The sequence below is a fragment of the Leptodactylus fuscus genome, chromosome 5, assembly GCF_031893055.1.
Source record: "Leptodactylus fuscus isolate aLepFus1 chromosome 5, aLepFus1.hap2, whole genome shotgun sequence".
NCBI classification, from domain to species: Eukaryota; Metazoa; Chordata; class Amphibia; order Anura; family Leptodactylidae; genus Leptodactylus; species Leptodactylus fuscus.
Window position 1 is genome coordinate 34,689,809 of NC_134269.1, and position 26,817 is coordinate 34,716,625.

Sequence of the window (26,817 nt, forward strand, 5' to 3'; positions counted from 1 at the left end):
TGCCCAAACTTTTTCATAGGACTGTATATATGATATATATGATACCAGTAATCAGAAAAGTCCCTGAATGTCAAGGCAATGTTGGTGGTGAGGTTAGAGATCAGGCCTGCACGGGTCATGAGGAACGTTGGATTGTGGTAGGTACAGGGAGAATTTCAAGTGTAATAGATAAGAAGGATAACACTTGTTCTGGTCCCAGCCCAATAAAAGAGATAAGTCAGTAAGAAGAGGCAACATAACAGCTAACAGTGCAAATTATGTAACAGACCAGGGAGTGGATATCACCTGATTCAAGGTAACTCACTTCTTGTTCGTCTAGATTCGATGTCATGCGACATCTGCAGAAAGATCCCTGGGGTTTGGGGAAACGTGGGGAACGCCCGTCAGTAGTTTTCCCAGAAGGGTGGCGGTAAGACAGAAGAGCAGGGTCCCCCCAGAGCAGCTCCCAGTCCGGAAGGCACATGAGAGGCAGATCCAAAGCGCAAGAATAGATAAAAGATGCTTCAGGGCCGATCTCTGCCGCAGAGTATGGTGGGAGACGTCCGGGAAAAAGGACTACTGGACACAATAAACGGCAATATATTTTTGGCTTCTGGCTTTCAACATGATATCTTCCTTGTGAGCCTAATAATGTATCTTACAGATCACATCATGGGGCTTGGCTAGATCAGAGTAGCCTGGTCTGAGGGCCCAATGCGCCCAATTGATCAATTGATCTTGATTTGAGTGTCGGCTGGGCGTCCCAGAAGGCTGTTGAAGATGCGGGAAGGGTGGGCATAAACTTGGAGGAAACGGTAGGTTTAGGTAGGCCGTGGATCCTATTGTTGTGGAAGTTGCTATTCTCAATATCATCAATATGACGTGATAGAGTGAGAGGTTTGCTGCAGAGATTTAATGGAAGCTGACACCGACTCCTGAAACAGTTCCATATTGGTGACTAGAGATGAGCGAGTACTGTTCGGATCAGCCGATCCAAACAGCACGCTCGCATAGAAATGAATGGACGTAGCCGGCACGCGGGGGGGTTAAGCGGCCGACCGCCGTCAAAGCGGAAGTACCAGGTGCATCCATTCATTTCTATGGAGCGTGCTGATCCGAACAGTACTCGCTCATCTCTATTGGTGACCAGTTATTGTAAGGTGGCTATATCTGCCTTCACTACCTTGATGTCTTGGCCCCAGGCCTTTTTCACATCAATGGCTAGGTCATCCATGTCCTGCTTACTGGGTAGGAGAGCCATCAGAGCCTGTAATTCCAAATGGCCTCGGAGAGCATGGATGGCTTCCTCAGGAGGCGGGATGGAAGAGCTTGTAGAATGGCAGGCAGCAGAGTGGACACTCCTGATGTAGATCTGTGCCATGTGACGGGGTGTAGTATCCTCCTCAGAGGATGAAGCAGAGACCAGAGCTGGTGAGAGAGGTCTGGAGGACCGGTCTTTAGGGCTGAGGTGTAACTACTTAGTGGGCTTATGCCCCACTCTATGCCCCTGTAAATCTCCAGAGGGTGAGGGGGCAATGGGGTTCCCCCAAGGTTGCTGTGTGGCTGGAGGAAAGGTAGGAGCAGTAGGCAGAGTCAGCTCCATGGCGAGGTTGATTTCCCAATGACTTATTGATTTATTGGCCAGCGGTTTTGGGGTAGAGTCATGCTTTATACTGTACGTGCATACGGTAGATTATAACATGCTAATTTAGATATCCCCTATCTCGACCTCCATGAACGTTTTGTTGTTTTGTACATCTTTGATGTCCTTGTCATTTGTCTAAATGACTATTGACATGGCAGGAGTGAGTCAGCAGTATCTGAGTCCCCTTTAGGTCAAGTGGTTCAATCATTTCAGACTCTGCCCTATAGTCATTGGTTCACGTGCCTCTCTTAAAAGGACAGGTGGGGAGTGTGAAGATCACAAAATAAACAGGAACGCTTGGTGTAAAGGTGTCTAGCACACAAGGAACCTACATGGAGAAGATAAAACTGGAAGACTGTTATGTCTCGGAGGATTATGGCTTCATACTCCCAGACCCCCTGGTAAGATGAAAGTGTTTATTGTTCTTATACATCTATTAATAATTCAATTATCTTACTATTTTATAGCACGCAAATATTCTGTGCTGAAAGCAGAGTGTGCGCCTAGGAACTAATGCATAGGTGGTGTGGGGCTGAGGTTTCTTGATTCTGGGGGCCCACCCCCAATAATCTCTATTAAATAAACCATAGTACTCTTCAAATTTGAAATTCTGCACCCCATATAGCAATAGCTTTGATCATTACATAAGTCCCTGACCCTCCTTGTAAGGAACACCAGGAGAGTTCAGCTCTGGAGTTGTAGGAAAAGATAATGCAGGACCATTATACAATATTGTAATACAAGCTATTAATAAATTCCATGTATATAATCTGAGAAGTGGTGTAGAACGGCACATAGAGCATGCCGCAGAAATTTTCGAACAAGGCCCCACCCCCTGTGGACTTGGCCACACCCCTCTGGTCATGCTATCTTTCTTATAGAGGACATTTCATATCCTCATTAATATGTGGTATTACCAATACGGACTATAAGACGCACTTTTTCCCCCCCAAATTTCGGAGGAAAATGAGGGTGCGTCTTATAGTCCGAATGTGGGGGGGAGGAGCGGATTTACAGCATGGCCGCGCTACTGCCACCGCTGGTTTTCTTCAGCGGCAGGAGCGTGACAATCTGCAGGCCCCGGCAGCTAAGACACTCCCCGGCATCCGCCGGTCTATTACAGCAGATGCCGGGGACTGTCTTAGCTGCCGGGGCCTGCAGATTGCCACGCTCCTGCCGCTGAAGAAAACCAGAGCTGGCAGTAGCGCGGCCATGCTGCAAATCCGCTCCTCCTCCGCAGGTCCCGGCAGTCAGTTAGCCCCGGGGCCGGTCCCCACCAGCCCCATACCTTTAGTGATGCAGGCCGGCTCCTGCACGGCGAGGCCGCAGGAGCCGACCTGTTCCGATGACAGCCGGGAGCCTAATGAAGGCTCCAAGGCCTGTCATAGATATATATTACTATCGCGGCTGGTCTATGACACTCCGCGATAGTAATGTATAGAATCTCCCATAGACGGCAATACACTTGTAGGGGTTCAAGCCCCCTAGGCGGGGGATAATAAAATAGTAAAAAAAAAAAAAAACACTTTAAAAAAATATAATAAAAAATAAAATAAATAAAAGTTCACCTCCTTTCCCTAGAATACATATAAAAGTATAACATTACTGTGAAAGATATACATTAGGTATCCCTGTGTCTGAAAATGCCCGGTCTACTAATATTTTTATGTACAGTGAACGTCAAAATCAAAAGTGCTAAACCGCCGGGTTTTTCTCTCTGTTTTGCCTCTGAATTAAATAAAAGGTGATCTAAGCAATAAACATTTCCCAAAATGGTATATCTAAAAATTACACCTGGCCCCACAAAAAAAACGCCCTATACATCCCCGTACAGCTGCAGGGTCACCTGTCAATGTGGCCTTGCAGCTGTTCCAAAACTACAACTCCCATATATTAAATATTTAACCATTTTTTGCCTGAAAATTTTTTTTCCCTATTTTTCTCCTCTAAAACCTGGGTGCGTCTTATAGTCCGAAAAATACGGTAGGAGGTACCGTACCTCCAGACAGTGTGTTCAATTCTATGACGCTAGGCTGCAAGGCCCGCCCTTCTGACAGTGGGGAGATATTGGTTCAGAAATTAATGGCACCAATATCTCCAGCACCAGGTGCATACTGGGAAAGCTGATAGTGCGCTGAATTTATGATATGACCTGCACCTAATGTATCCAAGTCATACATAAAATGTCATGTCCAGGAGATTTGCCTGTTTGTCTGAGAGGTGACCCCTTTTTTTGGGGGAGAGCCTCCCGAACACTCCGGGCCATTAAACTATATAGTGGCTGGGGAAATATACTGTGCATGGGGCTCCAAAGGGGACATTATACCATGTGGGTGGCTTCATACTTTGTGGGGGCACTTAGGGGACAATATACTGTGTCAAGACACTAAGGAGAGCATTATACAGTATTATGAGAGTACTAAAAGGGATTATGCTGTGGGGAGCTAATCTTCCCTCTCTAACACACATGCACACACACCACCATGACCATGACCCTGGTTTGTTAAATATACAGTATTGGTTTAACGCTGTTCACATTTGGTCTTAAATTCTGTCATACTTGAGCAACAACATTTCTCCTGTTTTCAGAATTCCCAGTGTCAGGAACTGCACCAGACATAACACGGGGTGTCAGTTTTACCTAGCGTGACTCTTACGGATGGATGGATGGATGGATGGATGGATAGATAGATAGATAGATAGATAGATAGATAGATAGATAGATAGATAGATAGATAGGAGATAGATAGATAGATAGATAGATAGATAGATAGATAGATAGGAGATAGATAGATAGATAGATAGATAGATAGATAGATAGGAGATAGATAGATAGATAGATAGATAGATAGATAGGAGATAGATAGATAGATAGATAGATAGATAGATAGATAGGAGATAGATAGGAGATAGATAGATAGAAAGGAGATAGATAGATAGATAGATAGATAGATAGATAGGAGATAGATAGATAGATAGATAGATAGATAGGAGATAGATAGATAGATAGGAGATAGATAGAAAGGAGATAGATAGTTAGATAGATAGATAGATAGATAGATAGATAGATAGATAGATAGGAGATAGATAGATAGGAGATAGATGGATAGATAGATAGATAGATAGGAGATAGATAGATAGATAGATAGATAGATAGATAGATAGATAGATAGATAGGAGATAGATGGATAGATGGATAGATAGATAGATAGATAGGAGATATATAGATAGAAAGGAGATAGATAGTTAGATAGATAGATAGATAGATAGATAGATAGATAGATAGATAGGAGATAGATAGATAGATAGATAGATAGATAGGAGATAGATGGATAGATAGATAGATAGATAGATAGATAGATAGATAGATAGATAGGAGATATATAGATAGAAAGGAGATAGATAGTTAGATAGATAGATAGATAGATAGGAGATAGATAGATAGATAGATAGATAGATAGATAGATAGATAGATAGATAGATAGATAGGAGATGGAGATATATGGATAGATAGATAGATAGATAGATAGATAGATAGATAGATAGATAGATAGATAGGAGATAGATAGATACAGACAGATGGATGAAATGTAATAATTCTATATTTCTCTAATATAGGTTAAACTTCCCGACTTCTACAATCCCTGGATGGACATAGCAGAAAATTTACCTGAACTTATTGAAACAAAGAGCCTGCGGGATGTAGTCAGTAAGGTGAGTGCGACTTTATATGTTTACTGTACTTTAGTGCCCTGTTAACAGGGAACATTTAAAGGGGTATGCTTGTTGCAACAAGTTATCCCCCTATCCACAGAATTGGGGATAGCCTGCTGATTATTGGAGGTTCAACTGCTGGGACACCCACTGATTACAAGATCTTGTGTATAAGTGGGTAACCTTTAAGTCTAAGCTCTCATTTTGTTATTGCCTTCTGCATCTTGAACAATGTGCATCATTGACAAGTTATAGAATACATTGTGAAAGTGGAGAGTGTTGGTATAGGGACGCCTCTGGGTAGATTGGCATCTGTGAAAGATACTGGTTTCCAGCCCACAAGGACCCACAGCAGCATTCCCTATATAACTGGTGAAACCCAATGTGTGGCAATAAGCAGCACTCCAGAGACCCACAGCTGCACTCCAGACAAAAGGCAAGTTTGCCATAACCCGACTATAGCTAAGGCTATATTCACATCCATGATCCATGACAACAAGGACATTCTCTATTATTTCCCACATTGGTCCCATGGGTCTATTTTCACTGAATTGATTTGCCGATGAATGTGAAAGGGTCAGTAAGAAAACGTGAAGCCACACGAATCCATGAAAAACACACACAAGAACCTGCATCATTGTGTGAATACAGCATAAGAGCCCTATACACCTCCGTTGGCTGCACAGGCGGTGTATTTATCCCACAAGAAAAAATTAAAGCAAATTCCAAAAAATTCAAACAGAAATTTGATTGATCGCTAATTCTCACCACAAGGGGGCAGGAGAACACTGCAGTCACACACTGCCTCTGATCTATGACTGGAATGGAAAGATAAGGCCCTGTTCACACCAATGTTGGAGGCTCCAGTGGATATGAATAGGGTTGAACGAGCGGGATCGGAAAAGATCGGATCCCGTTCAGCAATTGAGCAAATTTCACGATCAGGATCGTCTGGAAAATGATCGGAAATCGGATTTTGAAATCTCAAGATCGGCTCAATCCTAAAAGTAACTTTTCCCATAAAGAAGTATTGACTAGGGTTGAGTGATCAGGTTCGGGAAAGATCGGATCCCGATCAGCGATCGAGCAAATTTCACGATCACAATCGGGATCGGCTGGAAAATGATCGGAAATTGGATTTTAAAATCGATCCTGAAATGTCAAGATCGGCTCAACCCTAGATATGATGGACGCTATGTATTTTTGTTTCTATGATGAACCCCATTATTGAATCCAACAGACCCCATTAGATCACATATATGATGATGATTTTCTTCTGTCTTTTCTTTCCTCTAGTTGCCAGAACTGGGCATACAGCACCTGAAGGGGCACAGACAACTCCGCTTGGCCCGCGTGGTCCTCAGCCATATAATCATGGGTTATATGTGGCAAAATGGAGAGACTGCAGGACCTAAGGTGAGAATACTAGAAATCTCGCATGGTTTCCTGGAAACTGCAATGTTATATTCTCCTTTAAGGAACAAGGTACTGAAGACCAGTGGCATAACTACCGCCATAGCTGCAGAGGCAGCTGCCACAGGGCCCGGGACATTAGGGGCCCGGTGACAGCCGCTACCGCTGCTATCATTATATTCGGGGGTCTTTTCGAACTCCCGAGTATAATGATCGGCGGACCGGGAGAGGTAAGAAACATAAAAAACACTGTTACTTACCTCTCCACAATCCTGCCAGGCCTCCTTTCTGATGTCTCTGACGTCACATGAACCCGGCCTGCGTCCCGGGTCATGTGACGTCCGACGTCATAGAAGAAGGACGGCAGCAGAGAAGACAGCGTAGGAGCCAGGGGACAGGTAAGAAACAGTGTTTTTTTATGTTTTTATTCCCCCGGGTCTCCGATTATTATACTCTGGGGTCTGAAAACCCCCCAGAGTATAATAATTGTTTATGGGTGTCCACTATGGGCTATAATACTGTGTGCAGGAGCCACTATGGGGGATAATACTGTGTACAGGAGCCACTATGGGGGATAATACTGTGTGGAGGGGCCACTATGGGCTATAATACTGTGTGCAGGGGCCACTAAGGGGCATAATACTGTGTGCAGGGGCCACTAAGGGGCATAATACTGTGTGCAGGGGCCAGTATGGGCGATAATACTGTGTGCAGGGGCCACTATGGGGGATAATACTGTGTGCAGGGGCCACTATGGGGCATAATAGAACGCGCAGGAATGCGTAGGAGGGGGAGGGGGCATGTTAAAAGTTCGACACGGGGCCCCGCCATTCCTAGTTATGCCACTGCTGAAGACGTATTGGAGACCCTTATCCACCTGGCCATATTGTATGACTATGGACGGAGACACAAAAACACAAAGATTTTCCGTTATATGAACTCAGTTTTCTGGGTCAACCAATATGGCCGCCATTACATCTCCCATAGAATATTGCAACACTCAGGAGGGGCCAGGGCTGGTATCACTGGTGATTATATCCGATGTGGCCGGCTTGCAGGGAGTCCCTGGGTCCCAAATGTGCACCAAATCTCCCTTTTTGATGTCCCCGATTACCCGCCCCCACTCTGATATCTGACAATGACAACAGACAACCAGGCTTCGGGGGTAATCGTTGCTCTTTTTACTAGCAGGACAAAGTAATACAAATGTACATATGGAGGAATTCTTCACATACAATACAGCGATCTTTATAGACAGTGTTCACTTAATCAGGTGATGGAGCTTTGAGCAAGAATACCTTGGACTTGGTTAACTCGTAGTAGCTTGGGAAGTTAAACTTGTATACACTTGTAGGGATGGCCTGTATCCAGGGGGTTAGACCTCAACAAAGCTGGTTACACGTATATAGAAGAGGAGATACAAGTTATCGATGGCGGGCGACCCTCAATTTCCGTCGAACTAGCTATGGGCTCCTTTAAATATAGATTTGTCCCAAAGACTTACTTGCATAGCGAAATACGTGTGGAGTTCCCAGATGTATGGATACAGGACGGCCTACTCGTAGAGAAGTGGAGCTTCAGAGGAAAACACTCCCTGAGGAACATCTTGGAGGCAGAGGAAAAGGCATCTCTGCTTGGAGATTCAGAAGAAAGTATTCTCTGAGAAGAAGCTTGGGTACAGAGGAAAAGACGTCTCTGTTACAATTTCCCGGAGACTTAGCTGCCATTTTTACAGCTTCCCATGTGCTCAGCTCCAGACCAAAGACAAAAAAACTAAAAGTTCCCAACCCCCTCTCTAGAGTGGGCGGTCACTCAGCTCCGCCTCCAGGCCAGCCAAGCTCCCTTGAGTGGTCCTGGAGGTCAACTAATTATAATGGACACTCCCTTTACAGTGCCAGCTCAAATTACAATGACAAAGTATAGGCAGGTGTAGTTCACAAAAACATCCACAAGATGGCGCATGCTCTGGTGAAATATAGAAGGAATGACGGGGGAGGAATCTTTTTACCTTATGTGCAAATGTCCATATCATCTCGGTCTGCAAGGACGATTAGAGGGAATTGGACTAGCAGTACCGGGACATTACAATATCATCGCATAACTAAAGAGATTCAGTTACACAGTTACACACAGGATAGGAAATATTAAATGTCTGAGTGCTGGGGGTCCGGCTGCTAGGCCATCCACCAATCTCAAGAGTGGAGTATGTGAACTATTGCACCATTCAGAGCCTATGGGAATTATAGACTTAGCCAAGTGTTGTACTTCACCAGGTGCCATAGATAATAAATTCATGCATTGGAATGAAGATCATATCCTGGTGATCTATGGGGGTCCTAGCGTCCTGTGGATGAGTGACAGTTTGTATTGTGGGACATCCCCTTTAAGGACCTAGAGAATAGCCCCCATTTGTGGTGTAATGACAGCCATATTGGTTTCCAACACCTTCCTAGACACAGCTATAAATGAAATTACTGTGTAATTTATGGATAATTTTCTTAACATTATAATGGGAAATGCTTTTTGAAGGGCGGCTACAATATAATCATTTTTAAACTTTTTTTCAGGACGATTTCTGCCACTCAAGACCACTAGAGGGCAGTCATGTCCTAAAAAATAATACAAAATTGAATTTCCTTACTAGATACATAAAAACAAAAAAATTGATAGTCTTCAGTAGTTGATACCTTTTTTAATGTCTAACTAATAATGATGACAGATTACAATGTTTCGAAGCTCTCTGCTTCTTCTTCAGGTATATCTAAAAACAATTTCTGAAGGATGCATATTTATGTACAAGAGGGACACAGGAATAGAATTCTAGGAGGGAATGTGAAAGAAGGTTATTGGTTATTGTTACATACAAATAAACAATTCATCAGCTTGTAATGTTTTTATCAGTTCACAGAGTGTCTTTATGGCTGGCTGTCTCAGTTCAGTGATTTCTGTAGGATGCCATGAACCCATGTGACAGATTCATCCCTTTCTGCAATGTTTGAAGCAGGGTCATAAACTTGTACTCATAAATCCGTCTCTCTTTCCTGGATTTAAAATTCCCTCTTAAAACCAAAATTTTCATGTCATTGATGATATTATGATCTTCACTGCTGAAATGTTTTGACACGGGAAGGTCCTTTCTTTGTTCTCTAATTTGTGATGGTGTGAGTTAATCCACATTCTAAGTTTCTGACCAGTCTCTCCAATATACAGATTTTCAGTGGGACATTTGGTGCATATTATTAAATACACTACATTAGGTGTACTACAGGTGAACACACCTGGGATTTTATATTCCCTGTTAGAGTTTGGTATCTCTATCCTGTCAGTGGTCAGTATGTGAGGGCAGGTTTTGCACCTTTTCTGTCCGCATGGAAATGTTCCTGTGTTAGTTGGAGGTGACAGTGAGCTGCTAATCACCATATTCCTGAGGTTTGGTGGCTGTCTATAGCACAGGAGAGGGGGGTCTGGAAATATGGATTTTAGATGGTTGTCTTTTTGTAGTAGTGGATGTAATTTTCGTGTGATTCCTCTCAGCGTCTCCAGGTGGGGGTTTTATGTGACAACCAGGGGTACCCGAGTGTTCTCCTGTTTGGTATTGTATTTTAATAAATCCGATCTTGATATTCTTGTGGCCCTGGTGATTTGGTTTTCAATAGTTCTTGAATGGTAACCCTGCCTCAAGAATGTGTTTTTGAGGCCCCAAAGGTGTTTGCCTCTATCTGCAGGGTCTGAACACATGCAATGGTATCTGATGGCCTGGCTGTATACAATGGAGTTCTTTATGTGTTTAGGATGAAAGCTATCCCATCTTAGGTTGGTCGGTCGGTCAATTGATTTCCGATACAGTGATGTCTCAATTTTGTTGTCCTGTATCTTGATGACTATGTCCAGGAAATTTATTTCAGAGAAGGAGTGATTGAGCGTCAGGTTGATGGTGGGATGGAACTGGTTGAATTGTTCATGGAAGGTTATCAGCTGTTGTTCAGACCCAGTCCAAAGGATTAAGATATTGTCAATGAAACGGTAGTAGGCCGGAGGCCTGGTGGTGCAGGTGGATAGGAAGTCACCTCAAACTTGGCCATGAAAAGACTTCCTGTTGCGCTCACAGTGTGCCCCATACAGTGTCGCTCACAGTGTGCCCCATACAGTGTCGCTCACAGTGTGCCCCATACAGTGTTGCTCACAGTGCGCTCTATACAGTGCCACTCACAGTGTGTCCCATACAGTGCCACTCACAGTGTGTCCCATACAGTGCCGCTCACAGTGTGTCCCATACAGTGCCGCTCACAGTGTGTCCCATACGCTGCCGCTCACAGTGTGTCCCATACAGTGCCGCTCACAGTGTGTCCCATGCAGTGCCGCTCACAGTGTGTCCCATACAGTGCCGCTCATAGTGTGTCCCATACAGTGCCGCTCACAGTGTGTCCCTTACAGTGCCGCTCACAGTGTGCTCTATACAGTGCCATTCAGTGTGTCCCATACAGTGCCACTCACAGTGTGTCCCATACAGTGCCACTCACAGTGTGTCCCATACAGTGCCGCTCACAGTGTGTCCCATACAGTGCCGCTCACAGTGCGCTCCATACAGTGCCACTCACAGTGTGTCCCATACAGTGCCACTCACAGTGTGTCCCATACAGTGCCACTCACAGTGTGTCCCATACAGTTCCGCTCACAGTGTGTCCCATACAGTGCCACTCAGTGTGTCCCATACAGTGCCACTCACAGTGTGTCCCATACAGTGCCACTCACAGTGTGCTCCATACAGTGCCGCTCACAGTGTGTCCCATACAGTACCGCTCACAGTGTGCTTTATACAGTGCCGCTCACAGTGTGTCCCATAAAGTGCCGCTCACAGTGTGCTCTATACAGTGCCGCTCACAGTGTGTCCCATACAGTGCCGCTCACAGTGTGCCCCATACAGTGCCGCTCACAGTGTGTCCCATACAGTGCCGCTCACAGTGTGCTCTATACAGTGCCACTCACAGTGTGTCCCATACAGTGCCGCTCACAGTGTGCCCCATACAGTGCCGCTCACAGTGTGCTCTATACAGTGCCGCTCACAGTGTGCCCCATACAGTGCCGCTCACAGTGTGTCCCATACAGTGCCGCTCACAGTGTGCCCCATACAGTGCCGCTCACAGTGTGCTCTATACAGTGCCGCTCACAGTGTGCCCCATACAGTGCCGCTCACAGTGTGTCCCATACAGTGCCGCTCACAGTGTGCTCTATACAGTGCCGCTCACAGTGTGTCCCATACAGTGCCGCTCACAGTGTGTCCCATACAGTGCCGCTCACAGTGTGCCCCATATAGTGCCACTCACAGTGTGTCACATACAGTGCCGCTCACAGTGTGCTCTATACAGTGCCGCTCACAGTGTGTCCCACACAGTGCCGCTCACAGTGTGTCCCATACAGTGCCGCTCACAGTGTGTCCCATACAGTGCCGCTCACAGTGTACTCTATACAGTGCTGCGCTCACAGTGTGTCCCATACAGTGCCACTCACAGTGTGCTCTATACAGTGCCCCCCATACAGTACAATTCATTAAATGCCACCCACAATATGTTTTATTCCTTTGGATATTATTTATAGAAAATATAAGAACACTACTTTTCGCTGCATGCAGTACTCGCTATGTTTTTGTATCTCTGAGACTATGGAGTATTCGTTGGTTTTTTTCCTCCACTGATGACATTTCTATGCGTATGAGGTTTGTCAGGACATTTTGGCAATCTCTTATCACACTGGCTAAAATCTGGTGCATGTGGGTTACTACATTTTAGCCCATTTGATATTTTTTCTGCGTGATGCTTGACTGCTGTGTAAGGGTTTGTTCACATGCTAGAAAATGAAGAAGAATTTCTCTTCATTTTCCGCCGCCGGCATTTTCGCCATGGTGTAGCCGTGATGGTATGCCAATGCAGTGCATCAGTATTCCACTGTGGCATCCCGCTCCTGATTAGGCCTGGATGAACGAGCATAATCAGAAGGGAGTCTCAAGCCGCAGACCCCGCAGCTGAATCAGCCACGGAATCAGCAGCAGGATCGAGCAGGGTGTTTCTTTTTTCCCCCATCTTGGTATGATCTCTACCTCCCATTGAAAACAATGGAAGGCGGATTCCAAGAGGAATCTGCTCCGGATTCGGGGGCAAAATCCGCAGCAAATTCCTCTATGTGAACAGACCCTTTAAAAGGATAACCCCTCCAACCAAAGGTTTTGCCTCTTTAGGGTTGATGCTGAACCCACCCTGCCCCACTTCCCCCATTACCCAGGGTACTCCACCACACCCCATGCTACGCCCCTAGCTTATCTACCCCTTCACTATTAAAATATGCAGACTGTTTCCAGGGTGAATGAGAAGACTGTTAGTGGTTTATAGACAAATATTGGGCATGGCCAGCATAAAGGTAAATGGGTAGGAGCGGCCATGAGGCTATGAAGGACCAGTGATAGCTATACAATAGAGGTCTGTGTTATCAGTAAGTAAACTGTATGTCTAACACTGACAGTATTAGTCACAGTGATCTCACCGCCATGAACGCAACCGCAACTTTATCTATCGCTGCAGTTTCTTGAAGGAGAGACTTTAAGCAGTGATAAGATATAGGCCTTGTCTATACAGCGGGACCTGACAGGAATAACCTATGGACTTTAGTACATTGTGACAACGTTATAACTTGTATACTGTGTAGCATACTTATATTACCATACCAGAATAGTAATAGTAATATAGTAACACATGTATGAGAGCCGGTGTATTCCACTGGGCACCAGCACTGCAGGTGTATTCCACCGGGCTCTGGGTGAGCCTTACATCCAGGTTAATTGATGCACATCTATAAGAGGAATGTAGATCATTTAGGGTATAAGGACCCTTTTTATTGTACCATACAAGTTCACTCTAGTTCTAGTTATGCTGCAACCTAGATGGAGGGAATCAGAGGATGGGAGTAGTAGTGGCTATTGCCATGTCACTGGATAGGCCAAGTACCCTCAACCAAACTCCTCTAGAACACCACCTAGGCCAGACACTGACCTGTGGGACCTACATGCTTCCAGATGGTTGTGGTAGTAGTTCCCCCAGGGGGCTTCCATTTGGAGAGGGGTCTTCCCTTACCCTGAGCCGTGTGGTGGCGTTCGGAAGGGCCCTGATAGTAACCACAGAAATGACTTACAAGGCAGTGAAACAGAATAACTTTACTGTGGCAAACGGTAAAACTGAACCGTTGCAGCTTTCTGATGGGGTTAGTGGTCTCCAGACTGTTAGGTTCACCCAGGCTTGCAGATGAGAGATGCCCAGACCGAATGGTAGGTAGATGCCTTGTTCTTCACTCCAACACTATAGCAAGTCTAGTCTCAGCCAGTAGATGTTTCTGATACACCCCAAGACACTGGTAACAGGTCTATAGCTATTAAAACCAATTTTGCCCTATTAGACTTTTACCGCAGGTTGTGGAAACGCAACTTTTTTGTTGCAGATTTTGCTGTGCTTTTTGAGCCAAAGCCAGGAGTGGATTAAGCAGAAGGTAGACGTATAAGAACTTCCTATATATTTCCCATTCCTTCTGTAGCCATTCTTGGTTTTGGCTCAAAAAATTGCAGCATAATCTGCAACAAAAAATAAGCAGCATTTCCGCAACATGGGGCTTCAGTCTAAGGCTGGTTTTACACGTAATTATTTTACGGTCCGCAAGTTGCTGATCAGCAACATAGACACCGCAGATGCCCGTAAACTGCCGCACTCGCCCATAGAGTTCTATGGGCGAGTCCGTGCAGTGCCGCAATTCACGGCCATTACGGACATGTTCCATAAATTGCGGACCTTGGTTGCGGCCCGGCCACACCATGGATAAAATATCCGGTGGTGTAAGAGGCCGCATTGAATATAATGTGTCCGCAAATGGTCCGCAATTGAAAACCCTCAATTGTGGACCATGTGCAAACTTACATTACGGCCATGTAAGACCAGTCTAAGACTAAGATATTTAAGATATTTATAACCTACTAGCTGGTACCCGCGACTTCGTCTGCGGTGATTGTAGAAGTGGGTATATACAGGCGCGGGTAAGGTTTTCGTACTGTGTATAAGGTATGGGATATAAAATGTAACTGTGTATCTTGTTGTTGCTGTAATTCTGAGAGCACATGAGACTTTTGTGTTGAATGTAATTTGTATTTCAGCCGCTATACGGTGTTGGTATAAACTGTACATAGTGACTTTGGGACAGAGGTATTTCAGGTTAATATACTTCGATATACAACATTGTATGATTTGTTATTTTCCGCCAGTACATGTAAGTTTTGGGCACAGGATACTCTTGAGTAAGCAACATAAAGTCTGGCCCTGTGCATGACAGTTTAGTAACTCCAAGCGCCTCTTATTAATAGCAATTAACCCCATCATGTCCCTCACATTAACCCCAGTGTAAGAGTTACTGATAGAGATGAGCGAGTACTGTTGGGATCAGCCGATCCGAACAGCACGCTCGCATAGAAATGAATGGACGTAGCCGGCACGCGGGGGGTTAAGCGCGCTGGCTACGTCCAAGCGGAAGTACCAGGTGCATCCACTCATTTCTATGGAGCGTGCTGTTCAGATCGGCTGATCCCAACAGTACTCGCTCATCTCTAGTTACTGATATGTGAGAGACTTGGAGGTAATAATTAAGTATCTTCATTACTGAGGTCTTTTATTAGTACCTCCATATGTCTCACATATTATTAACCTTTATATGGGGCACACAGGCAGTGGCGTAACTAGGAATGGCGGGGCCCCGTGGCGAACTTTTGACATGGGGCCCCCCCGACACCGAAGAGCTCGACCGAGTCCCTCCTACGCATTCCTGCGCGCTCTATTATGTCCCATAGTGGCCCCTGCACACAGTATTATGTCCCTTAGTGGCCCCTGCACACAGTATTATGTCCCTTAGTGGCCCCTGCACACAGTATTATGTCCCATAGTGGCCCCTGCACACAGTATTATGTCCCATAGTGGACCCTGCACACAGTATTATACCCCATAGTGGCCCCTGCACACAGTATTATGTCCCATAGTGGTCCCTGCACACAGTATTATCCCCCATAGTGGCCCCTGCACACAGTATTATGTCCCATAGTGGCCCCTGCACACAGTATTATGTCCCATAGTGGCCCCTGCACACAGTATTATCCCCCATAGTGGCCCCTGCACACAGTATTATGTCCCATAGTGGCCCCTGCACACAGTATTATGTCCCTTAGTGGCCCCTGCACACAGTATTATACCCAATAGTGGCCCCTGCACACAGTATTATGTCCCTTAGTGGCCCCTGCACACAGTATTATACCCCATAGTGGCCCCTGCACACAGTATTATCCCCCATAGTGGCCCCTGCACACAGTATTATGTCCCATAGTGGCCCCTGCACACAGTATTATGTCCCTTAGTGGCCCCTGCACACAGTATTATACCCCATAGTGGCCCCTGCACACAGTATTATCCCCCATAGTGGCCCCTGCACACAGTATTATGTCCCATAGTGGCCCCTGCACACAGTATTATGTCCCTTAGTGGCCCCTGCACACAGTATTATACCCAATAGTGGCCCCTGCACACAGTATTATGTCCCTTAGTGGCCCGTACAGGACTAAATACTGTCACCGCTGACCGCTATACCAGGACAAATTGTGGATAAAAAAAAATCTGGTCATGTGCATTACAATTTAGTAACTCCATGTGCCTCATATTAATAACAGTTAACCCTATCATCTCCCTCACATTAAGCCTTGTGTGCCTCACCATAAGAGTTACTGATATGTGAGAGACATGGAGGTAATAATAAAGTATCTTCATTACTATTACCCCCATATGTCTCACATATCAGTAACTCTTATGGTGAGGCAAACAGGGGTTAATGTGAGGGAGATGATGGGGTTAACTGCTATTACTATGAGGCACATGGAGTTACTAAAACACAAGTAATCCCCCCATATGCCTGATTAGTAATAAGTAACCCCAGTACGTACCTGCGTAGCTTCAGTTTCATTTTCCTGGAGCAGCCTCTTCCTCTTCTTCTCTTGCTGGACGGCAGGGATAAGCCCCGCCTCCTCCTCTCATTGGTGGGCAGAGGACAGCAGAGAAAGGGAGGGGGGAGAGAGGGGGAGCGTCCTGCAGCGCTGACAGGAGCCAGACCTGCAGCTCCTGTGTCTCAGCCGTTGCTGCAGCTTCGGGGCCCCCTGTTGGTGGAAAGTATTCCACCAACAGGGGGCCCCGATCATTATACTCGGGGGTCCGAAAAGACCTCCTAGAATAATGATAGCAGCAGTAGCAGCTGTCACCGGGCCCCTAATGTCCCGGGCCCTGTGGCAGCTGCTACCGCTGCTATGGTGGTAGTTACGCCACTGCACACAGGGGTTAATATGAGGGACATGATGGGGTTTATTCCTATTAATGTGAGGCACATGGAGTTACTAACACTAAACTAATAACCCCAAATGCCTGACATTAATGAGAATAGGAAGTAAAGGAAGGAGCTGTGTGTTTCTTACTTTCAGTTTGCTAGCAGCTTCGGCAGGAGCTATCACTATAGCAGGCACAGACCTGAGCGATTAAGCTCCACCCCCTGGGTTTCCTGCCCCCCTCTCAAAGGGGAGTGTCCTTATGCCTCAGCTCTAGCAGAGACTTTATTTAACTCTTGCAGGTCCTGTGCTGCTGGCATGCCAGTGAAATATGGCAGGAGTGCCACTCTTGGCTCGTGTGCCAGGGGTTGCTGACCTCTGCTGTAGGGGGTAATATGAATTTTATGGCTTGCTATGGTCCAAAGTGTGTGAGATTGCAGAGATAGTGATGTGAGTTTGGGTTTTGTGGGGGTCCTGGGAAAAATGTATGTGTGCTATTGTGACGAAAAGTAGCCTATTGCGCAATCGAGTGTAGGGACTATGTTTGTGGAAAATTTCAGCCAAATCGGTGGAGCGGTTTTTGCGTGATTGACCGCCAAAGATCCAAACATCCAAAGGGTCCTGGGAAAAACGTATGTGCGCTATTGTGACGAAAAGTAGCCTATTGCGCAATCGAGTGTAGGGACTATGTTTGTGGAAAATTTCAGCCAAATCGGGGTCCAAACTGTGTGAGATTGCAGAGATAGTGATGTGAGTTTGGGGTTTGTGGGGGTCCTGGGAAAAACGTATGTGCGCTATTGTGACGAAAAGTAGCCTATTGCGCAATGGGGTGTATTAACTATGTTTGTGGAAAATTTCAGCCAAATCGGTCAAGCGGGTTTTGCGTGATTGACTAACAAACATCCGAACACACAAACATCCAAACTCACAAACTTTCACATTTATAATATTAATAGGATACTTAGAATAGATCATCAGTATCAGAGCGGTGGGGGTTTAACATCTTACACTGTATTGATCCACTGTGAAGAGATTGTAGCATTTGGACAAGTGTTGCGGCCTCTTCTCTGTTCACCAAGCACAGCGCCATACATTGTATAGTGGCTGTGCTTGGTATTGCAGCTAGGCTACATTTACTTGAATGGGACCAAACTGTACACAGGCCACATTAATAGTACTAATACCAAACCTAGTGACTCCCTCCTCGCTGAGTGTGGGGTTTATAGATGAACAGAGTGAAACATTTGCCAAGCCTATGTATATGTACTGCCAGAGGTAACACTGGTAAGGTGTAAAGGTTTCCATACTTATAATAGAATAGTTGGCTGAACATGCCAATGTCGGAGGGACTGGTTACCTTATCTGTATAGGGATGATCCCAACTATTCCCTGTCAGATGATGTCAGTAGATAGTTTGACAGTGACAACCTCGCCTCTGCTTCATCAGTATTATAGGGTATTTGGAAGAATATACTAAATAATATAGAAAAATGTGAATGTGTTTTAGGGCTCGCAGTCTACTGACACCCCTTTATATCATCCAGGTGCTGCCCCGTTACCTTGCTGTGCCCTACAACCAAGTGTCCCAGATCCTTGGACTGCCGCTGATCATTGTCCACGCAGACTTGGTCCTGGCCAACTGGAAACGAAAAGATCCAACAGGGTAAGTGAAGCTCTTGTGTCAGTGCTCATAGGGGAGAGGGCCTGACAGATATGGAAAGGGTTAATTCTAATAAAAATGTCTTCCTTTGTTCTATGAATAGAGCTCATATATTCTATTGTTATATCGCATACAATACGTTTTGGACAGATGGAAAACTCTTAGTGGGTTGGGATACCCTTTGGCAATCTTCTCTCCATACTAATGCTTTGTTTCCTTCCTTTCTCTGCTCGCGGGACTTTTGCCCAGGCCGCTGACAATAGAGTAAGTGAAACTCCATTACTTCTGCACTTCTCTTTGATGTTATTGGGGGGTGCGGGGTTCAGACCTAGGTGCTCATAGAAAGTAATGTGTTTTCTTGGTAAGGAAGGACTGCTCGTAAAAGTGAGCACGTAATGATAAGTTATATGCTCTGAGGAGGGAACGCTTATAAAGGTCTATTATGGCAGGAGCGATGCTCTGCAGGACACTACAATTACATAGGTTCAATAGTATACAAACATCTCATATTATAAAGCACATGTAGTTCTAATACTCAGTATTATACACTGGATAATAGGCCGATCTCTAGCTATAGGCGATTTACAGTATGTGCTCTCATCCATATTGGAGTCAGCCGAGTGTGCGTGTGATCTGAATAGACCTGGCTGCAACATATCTGGAGCCTTCTTTCCCCTGACATCTGCCATCATGGGAAGTTTGGGACATCATCCCCCTCCATACATATTAGGTTGTCGGTCAATCCTGCTTAAAGGGAATGTGTCACCGGAAAATTATTATTATAAAAAAAAAAAAAACGGGCTTTTACGTTAAACAGATTTGTAAAGAATTTTTTTATACTTTTCTATTTAATTTTCCGTGTCAGTATCTATATTTAAAAAAATTACATATCCGGCAATTTTCATTCTGGCCACTAAACCTATTGACAGATTAACACTTGCCAATTTTGCAAGGGCTTTCTTTGCAGCAGTCACGTCATTTACATCACGGTGTGAATGTTCCTCCCGGCCACTGTTAATATAAATCATGTATTGGGGGCAGTAATGGGCAATTATACTGTGGGGTGGGGGCATCGAGGAGGAAGCACAATAATGAAGTATTAACTTGTGTGGGGGCAATAATGTCCAATTAGTGGCCCCCACAGTATAAGGCTCCTTAATGCTCCCACTTATTGTATAATACTTCGTAGTTACCCCACCCACAGATATATATATATATATATATATATATATATATATAACACTGATCACGTCCTACCGTGCCAGTGATCTCTAAGCTATCTTCCCATGCCATTGCTGGGCTATCACCAACGTTGAGGCCCCAGTAGAAGAAGACTGAGAATCCATATTCCAGACCTTATATTTTCAGCCTATGGCATCCATACCACCTGTGTATAGGGTAACAGTATATAAAAAAATACTGTAATACTGGGGCTGGAAACCCCCTTTAATAAATATGGTGCATCTCTGGCCATTACTGCTCCCGAATTTACATCGGTCTGGAGTAAACTATAATGAATATGCCGGAGCCTGAGGTGATTTAAGGGAATCTATAAGACGACGCTCTGCTGATTTAATCTCTCCTGTCTGTAGGAACCTGTCCACCATTGTGTCTTTCCCAGGAGGTGATAGTCTGCAGGGCTTTGTGCTGGTCACACTGCTTGTGGAGGTGGCTGCAATTCCTGCAGTTAAAGTGAGTATAAAAGTCATATCCGTCATCCTCGGGCTCTGCAATATGTTGGGTAAACATCTTGGGAAAGTTTAGTGGTGACGTGTGTGAAGTGTAGGCTGCTTGGATACCATTATCAGTGTTATGGATGTGTTTTCTTCCACCGGCACAGAGATAAGCAGAATCTGCCATCTATTATATACTTACACAGGACAGCGCACTCAGCAGTGTGACATGACAAAACCACAGTTTGTATTACACAGGAATGTCTACACTATGTGTCATTGTTTTTCCTGATGCGAACAGGACTACGCATATGAGTACGGTAGTCGTAGTGCGCCTGGTGTCCGTCAGTCCTTACACTGATAAGGCCAAGATATTGTCAGCTAGAGAATGCATGGACTGCTATGGTGGCTGATGTAAGGAACACGGTGTAGACTCACAGAAGATAAAAGAGAATGTATAAGGAGAGTACACACAGAGCCTGAAAGCGTCACCCCTGAAAGGGAGTCTGTCACCGGAGCCAGCATATCAACCCTGACCCACAGATAGGTTAGGGTGACCTGAATTAAACTGTGTTTTCCCCTTGTGAATGGGTGCCTTCGTTTCCAAGATATCGCTGCCTTTGTCAATATGCAAATGAACTATATGGAGCAACGAGGGCGTTTCTATTGCTCCAAAGAGATAAGCTCCAATGCCCTCATTGCTCCAAAGAGCTCGTTTGCAAATTGGCCAAAACAGTGATATCTTGGTAATGGAGGCAGCACTGTATTCAGGTGACCCTAACATATCTATGGGTTCTGCTGACAGACTCCCTATGACTACTCCCATACACCTTGGAGCCAAGTTGACCAAACTCATCTGATTCTTTTGTTCCCAGGAAGGATAGGCTGCTACAGAGGTGTCTGACAGCATGTCATCCCCTCTACCCATTGAAAATACATGCATGCTCTGCCGAGCAAATGTATGGGTGGGTTGGTTGGGAGGAATAGCTGTTTCCCAAGCAAGCATTTGTACAGCAGCTATTGAAGGAGGACAAATGGCCACCAACATTTATAGCTATCCACTTGTAATACTGTATAAAGGAGCCAGACAATGACAGGCTCCCAAATCCTCTGTCTGTTCTTTGAAACTTGCCTAGATCCACACATACAAGGGACATGCTGTGCACCTAGTTTGCCCTCATGTGTAGGTTTACTCTGCCATGTATCTTGATACCAATGGGAGCTGAGCTGCAGTACCTGCACGTAGGTACTATAAAGGCGGTGGTACTGCACCTCAGCTCAGTACACTGTATAGTACACAGAGCAGGGTCACCTCCGATCAGATGATCAGTGCAGGGCTGGCTGTCAGCCCCCCACCAATGGATATTTATCCTAAGGGTAGGCTGTAAATGAAACAAAAAAACATGGACAACTCCTTTCAGAGACCAAATACATAATACATGTACTGTAGGGTGCAATGACAATTCCTTGTATTTCTGTGCAGGCTATTATTCAGACAGTGAAAGCCATACAAGAAGATGACAGGCAGACTCTTCTCCCAACATTACAAGACATGGAGCAATCCATAAATAAGATGAGCGCAGCTCTGCAGCTCATGCATGGTGAGTACCTGTACTTCTAATACGTCTCTTTCCTATTTCTTATATCCTCAGTTTAGACCACTATTCTGATATATAGCGTTTCTCCGATTTGCCATCTCTGCTCCTAAGTTTACAATCTCTTTTCCTTTAGATTATGTGGACTCTGATGTGTATTACAATACCATCCGCACCTTCCTCGCTGGGTAAGTTAATAACAATGATATAATAATATATTTTATTTCTATAGCGCCATCATATTCCGCAGCGCTGTACAATTTATAAGGTTCAAATACAGACAGAAAGATACATTACAAAGAAAGTCATTTCACACAATGGGACTGAGGGCCCTGCTCACAAGAGCTTACAATCTATAAGGTAGAGGGGGTGACACGAGGTAGCAGGGGCATTGCTTATGCAGAGGTCAGACACTTTTGTAATAGAGGTGACTGTCATTACACAAACATAAAACTGTATGAGCTGTCACCAGCCCTGTACTTTAACATGTGGATGGTGCTTGGACATATAGAGTTATTCTGAAATGGCATCATATCATGTGGGGTAATGTGGGAGCGGGGACAGAGGAGGGTTCATTTTGGGGTTTCTAATTACGGTACGGAAGGGTTTACATTAGGAATTGTGATTGGCTTGTCTGAAAAGATGTGTCTTTAGTTTGCGCTTGACACTGTAGAAATTGGGAGTTAATCTGATTGTCCGGGGTAGAGCATTCCAGAGAAGTGGTGCAGCTCGGGAGAAGTCTTGTATACGAGTGTGGGAGGTTCTGATAATAGAGGATGTAAGTGTTAGGTCATTGAGTGAGCGGAGAACACGGGTTGGGCGGTAGACAGAGATGAGGGAGGAAATGTAGGAAGGTGCGGCATTATGGAGAGCCTTGTGGATGAGGGTGATAACTTTATATTTTATTCTGTAATGAATAGGCAGCCAATGTAGCGACTGGCACAGACCGGAGGCATCGCTGTAGCGTCTAGCCTGATAGATGAGCCTGGCCGCTGCATTCAGAATAGATTGTAGAGGGGAGAGTTTAGTGAGGGAAAGACCGATTAGTAAGGAGTTACAGTAGTCAAGGCGAGAATGAATCAGAGAGACAATAAGTGTCTTTAATGAATCTCTGGATTGGATATAGGGGTGAAGGAAAGGTCTGCGTCAAACATGACCCCGAGGCAGCGGGCCTGCTGCCTAGGAGTTATAGTAAGGCCTGAGACTGCAATGGATATATCAGGGACAGATCTATTAGATGGTGGAAACAGTAATAGTTCAGTATTAGAGATTTAGTTTCAGATAGAGCGAAGACATGATATTAGAGACAGCAGAAAGACAGTCACTGGTGTTCTGTATTAGTGCAGGGGTGATATCATGGGAAGTTGTGTATAATTGGGTGTCATCAGCATATAGATGGTACCAGAAGCCAAATCTGGATGGAAAATAATGTTAGTTCTAATGCACAACCCGGGCATGAACAGCCTGTGCAAAGTCACTGAATCCCCAATGAACATGTCCCAGCTGGTATGTAAGCAGACTGTATTGTATATGGGGCCTCTTGACTCTATTCCTGAGAGCAGATGTTCGTGGAATAAGGATTGACCATTTGACCATCACTCCAGCTGCTGTATCCTTTATTCTTAGGGAGATAAAAAAAACCTGATGGTATCTAATAGCAGCTTAATCCACTCTCCCCATTCAGTGTTCATGTACTCTCGGCCATGAAGTGTATAGGTAAGTTGGCTGAGATGGCTGACACCAACAGAAATAAGCAAAACTCACTGAGTTGAGTTTGTTTTTTGTGAAGGCAAGAAATAAGATGAACTCCAACTATAGAGTGAACGCCAGGAGTCACAGGGTGCCCACCTCCAAGATAGATAGATAGATAGGACATAGATAGATAGATAGAGCAATTCCCTTACAGAGAATCGACAAACAAAAGAAGTTCCATAAAGGAGTACACATATCTTCAAGTTGAATTTGAAATTTGTTCTAGGCCCTCCACCCTGTAGAAGCAACTAAACCCACAAACCCCTTAATCCTGCCAGCCTTAGGTCAACCTCAGCCTTCCTAAAGTGCCCTTCAACATCTCCACCAGATACCAATCAATGAGGGTGAACGGGGACATCAGTTGTCGGATCTCATGATCCATTAGATATGGCAAGATAAAATGTCTCCAATTCATCATAAACTTTTTTATAGCAGTAGATTTTACCTGCTCCGTCTCCAAATACACCAGATTAAGAAAGCACTTCAAGTCCCAATGCTTTTTGTCCATAGAAATAGTGTGATATAGAGTAATATGCAGCAAACTTTTGAGTCACTTTGATTATGTTAACCCTTTCCCAACATCCGCTGTAATATCAGAGTGGCCATTATAGCCACTGGGTCTCCGCTGTACAATATAATGCGCATGACCTGAGTTCACTCAGATCATGGGCATAGCATTTAGTAAGGTTCCTCCAAAGTAAAAAAAAAAATTGCTTGGGACTTGTCTCCACCAGTGCCCTACCTTTGCTGTTGTCAGACGGCTCTCACGTGGCAAGATCGCAGGGGCTGTCCTATTCCTATGACACCTGGAAACCTAATGAAGGCCTGTCATAGGAATATATGTAGCCAAAGTCTCATACACTGCAAAACAGTTGTATAGTAGCGCCGCCTCCATTTTCATCAGCAACGGCCTCTTCATCCTCTTCTTCTGGCGCAGGTTTCAGACTTCTAGGCCTCAGGCCTCGGGCAGAACAGACTGCGCATGCCCACAGGCCACGAGAAAATGGCTGCTTACAATACTGTTAAAAACTGGGATTCCTACGGAACGGCGGCGTGGAGAAGACAACGAAAGGTAGTAGAAGAATAGGCTTTCTTAAGGCTCTTCTGATGTGTTACTCAGAAAAAAATATTTTTAAAGATAGGATCCCTTCGAATCAACCCACCTTTCCCTAAATAAAACTAAATAAACAAACAAATTATACATCCCTATGCCTAAAAACGCCCAGTCTACAAACATATAAAATATTTTTCCCATACAGCTAAAAAAAATAAAAATCTAAAGATCAAAACCGATGCTTTTTCGCCATTTCACCTCCCATAAAAATGTGAATAAAGAGAGAAAAAACATCAGAAATTCCCGAAAATGGTCCAACTAAAAAGTACATCTAACCCTGTATAAAAAGACACCTTATGCATCTCTTTACTGGTAGAAGAAATGGCAACTCCAGGAATTTTTTATTTATTAATTTTTTTGTAAATTTTTGGATTTTGACCCTCATGCCCTCACTTCTAATCCAACCTTGCAGCATGAGAGATGTGGATTTCTATTTTGCAAGTTTTTTTTTTTTTTTTTTGTACTTTGGACAATTGAACAATTATTCAGAAACATGGAAATAATGGGAAAATTCTTCTTTCTTTATTTATGTTTCTTTCTTTATCTTTTTTAACATAGTTTTCATCTGTGAAAATTCTCCAGAATTCCTTCCATTGTTTCTTAGAATCCCAGCTATTTACCGTCCCTGTGACTGACCTCTATCTTGTCTATAGTTCTGTACATGGAATTTCTCTACTTCCTGCTAAATTGTAGGATATTTTCACTGCAGTTACTCATCGACAGCTCATTTTATGGGACAACCAGGGATTATAGGTCAGCCACTTGCTTATTCTATTTAGATAGTAGGAATACGTTCAGAAGATCTCGGGGTTACTCATTCCCCATTATCACTTAGTCAGATGTAAGCAATGCGAATGAACGTCTTCAATGAAATGTTAATGCGATGTAGTATATTGTGCACATCCCACTTCATTAGTGCTCAGTAAACATTAAGTAACGGTGGCTAATCCTAAAGGTACCCTAGACACAGAAAAGTCATACAGACGTAAGATATAAAAACCCTGCACTTCCTCCTCTTCTCCCTGGATCCTATTTTTCTGGTTCCAGATCAGTGTCTCCATTGCTAAGATCTTTTCCTGGTGTGTTTAGAGCAATGGTGATGCCCTTATTGCACCAAAAAGCTCATTAACATATCGGGAAATAGCTAAAATCTCAGCACAGAGGCAGCGAACGGGAACAAGAAGGAAGAGTTTGATTCATATGATCCCCAGCTACCTGACCGTGCTTGTAGTTCAATACGTCGTGTTCTAGTGACAGACTCCCTTTAATATTGTAAGTTAAAGGCATCCTATCATTGGATACCATTTTTTTCTGACTAACATGTAGGAATAGATTTAAGAAAGGCCATTCTTCTCCTACCTTTAGATGTATTCTCCGCGCCACCGTTCACTAGAAATCTGGATTTTCTTCAGTATGCAAATGAGTTCTCTTGCAGCACTGGGGGCGTCCCCAATGCTGCAAGAGAACTCTCCAGCGCCGCCTCCATCTTCTTCTGGAACGGATTCTCCCAGTGTCTTCTTCCGTCCTGGGTTTCAATCTTATGTGTAAGCGGCCATTTTCTTGTGGCCCGGGCATGCGCAGTCAGCTCTGCCCAAGGCCTAGAAGATTGAAACCCAGAACGGAAGAAACCACAGGGAGAAGCCGTTCCTGAAGAAGATAGAGGTGTCGCTGGAGATTTCTCTCGCAGAATTGGGGGCCCCCTCCCCCAGTGCTGCAAGAGAACTCATTTGCATATTGAAGAAAACTGTGACTTTTTATAGATTTCAGCAATAGCCGAAGGAGGCAACTAAGTTAAGGAACATTAATTTTTCTATGATAAACTATATTACAAAGGTTATCTTCCCTTTGGATTTCTAAATAATAAATAAGTACACCTACCCTCTAAATCCGT

The 26,817-nt window shown here is 44.5% G+C and overlaps 2 protein-coding genes across 2 annotated transcripts in view; one reads left to right on the forward strand and one right to left on the reverse strand.

Moving 5' to 3' along the window:
• LOC142202649 (caspase-7-like) overlaps nt 1-26,817 on the reverse strand; it is a 436,926-nt gene that overhangs the window by 64,970 nt on the left and 345,139 nt on the right. The gene's annotated exons all lie outside the window — the stretch shown is intronic.
• Nucleotides 1,957-26,817, forward strand: part of LOC142204804 (indoleamine 2,3-dioxygenase 2-like) — a 36,284-nt gene continuing 11,423 nt past the window's right edge. The window contains exons 1-8 of the mRNA XM_075276128.1: nt 1,957-2,025; nt 5,243-5,338; nt 6,635-6,754; nt 18,677-18,795; nt 19,042-19,056; nt 20,385-20,484; nt 21,949-22,066; nt 22,197-22,248. Of these exons, the coding sequence (XP_075132229.1) occupies nt 1,957-2,025; nt 5,243-5,338; nt 6,635-6,754; nt 18,677-18,795; nt 19,042-19,056; nt 20,385-20,484; nt 21,949-22,066; nt 22,197-22,248 (689 nt within the window). The remainder of the gene's footprint in view (nt 2,026-5,242; nt 5,339-6,634; nt 6,755-18,676; nt 18,796-19,041; nt 19,057-20,384; nt 20,485-21,948; nt 22,067-22,196; nt 22,249-26,817) is intronic.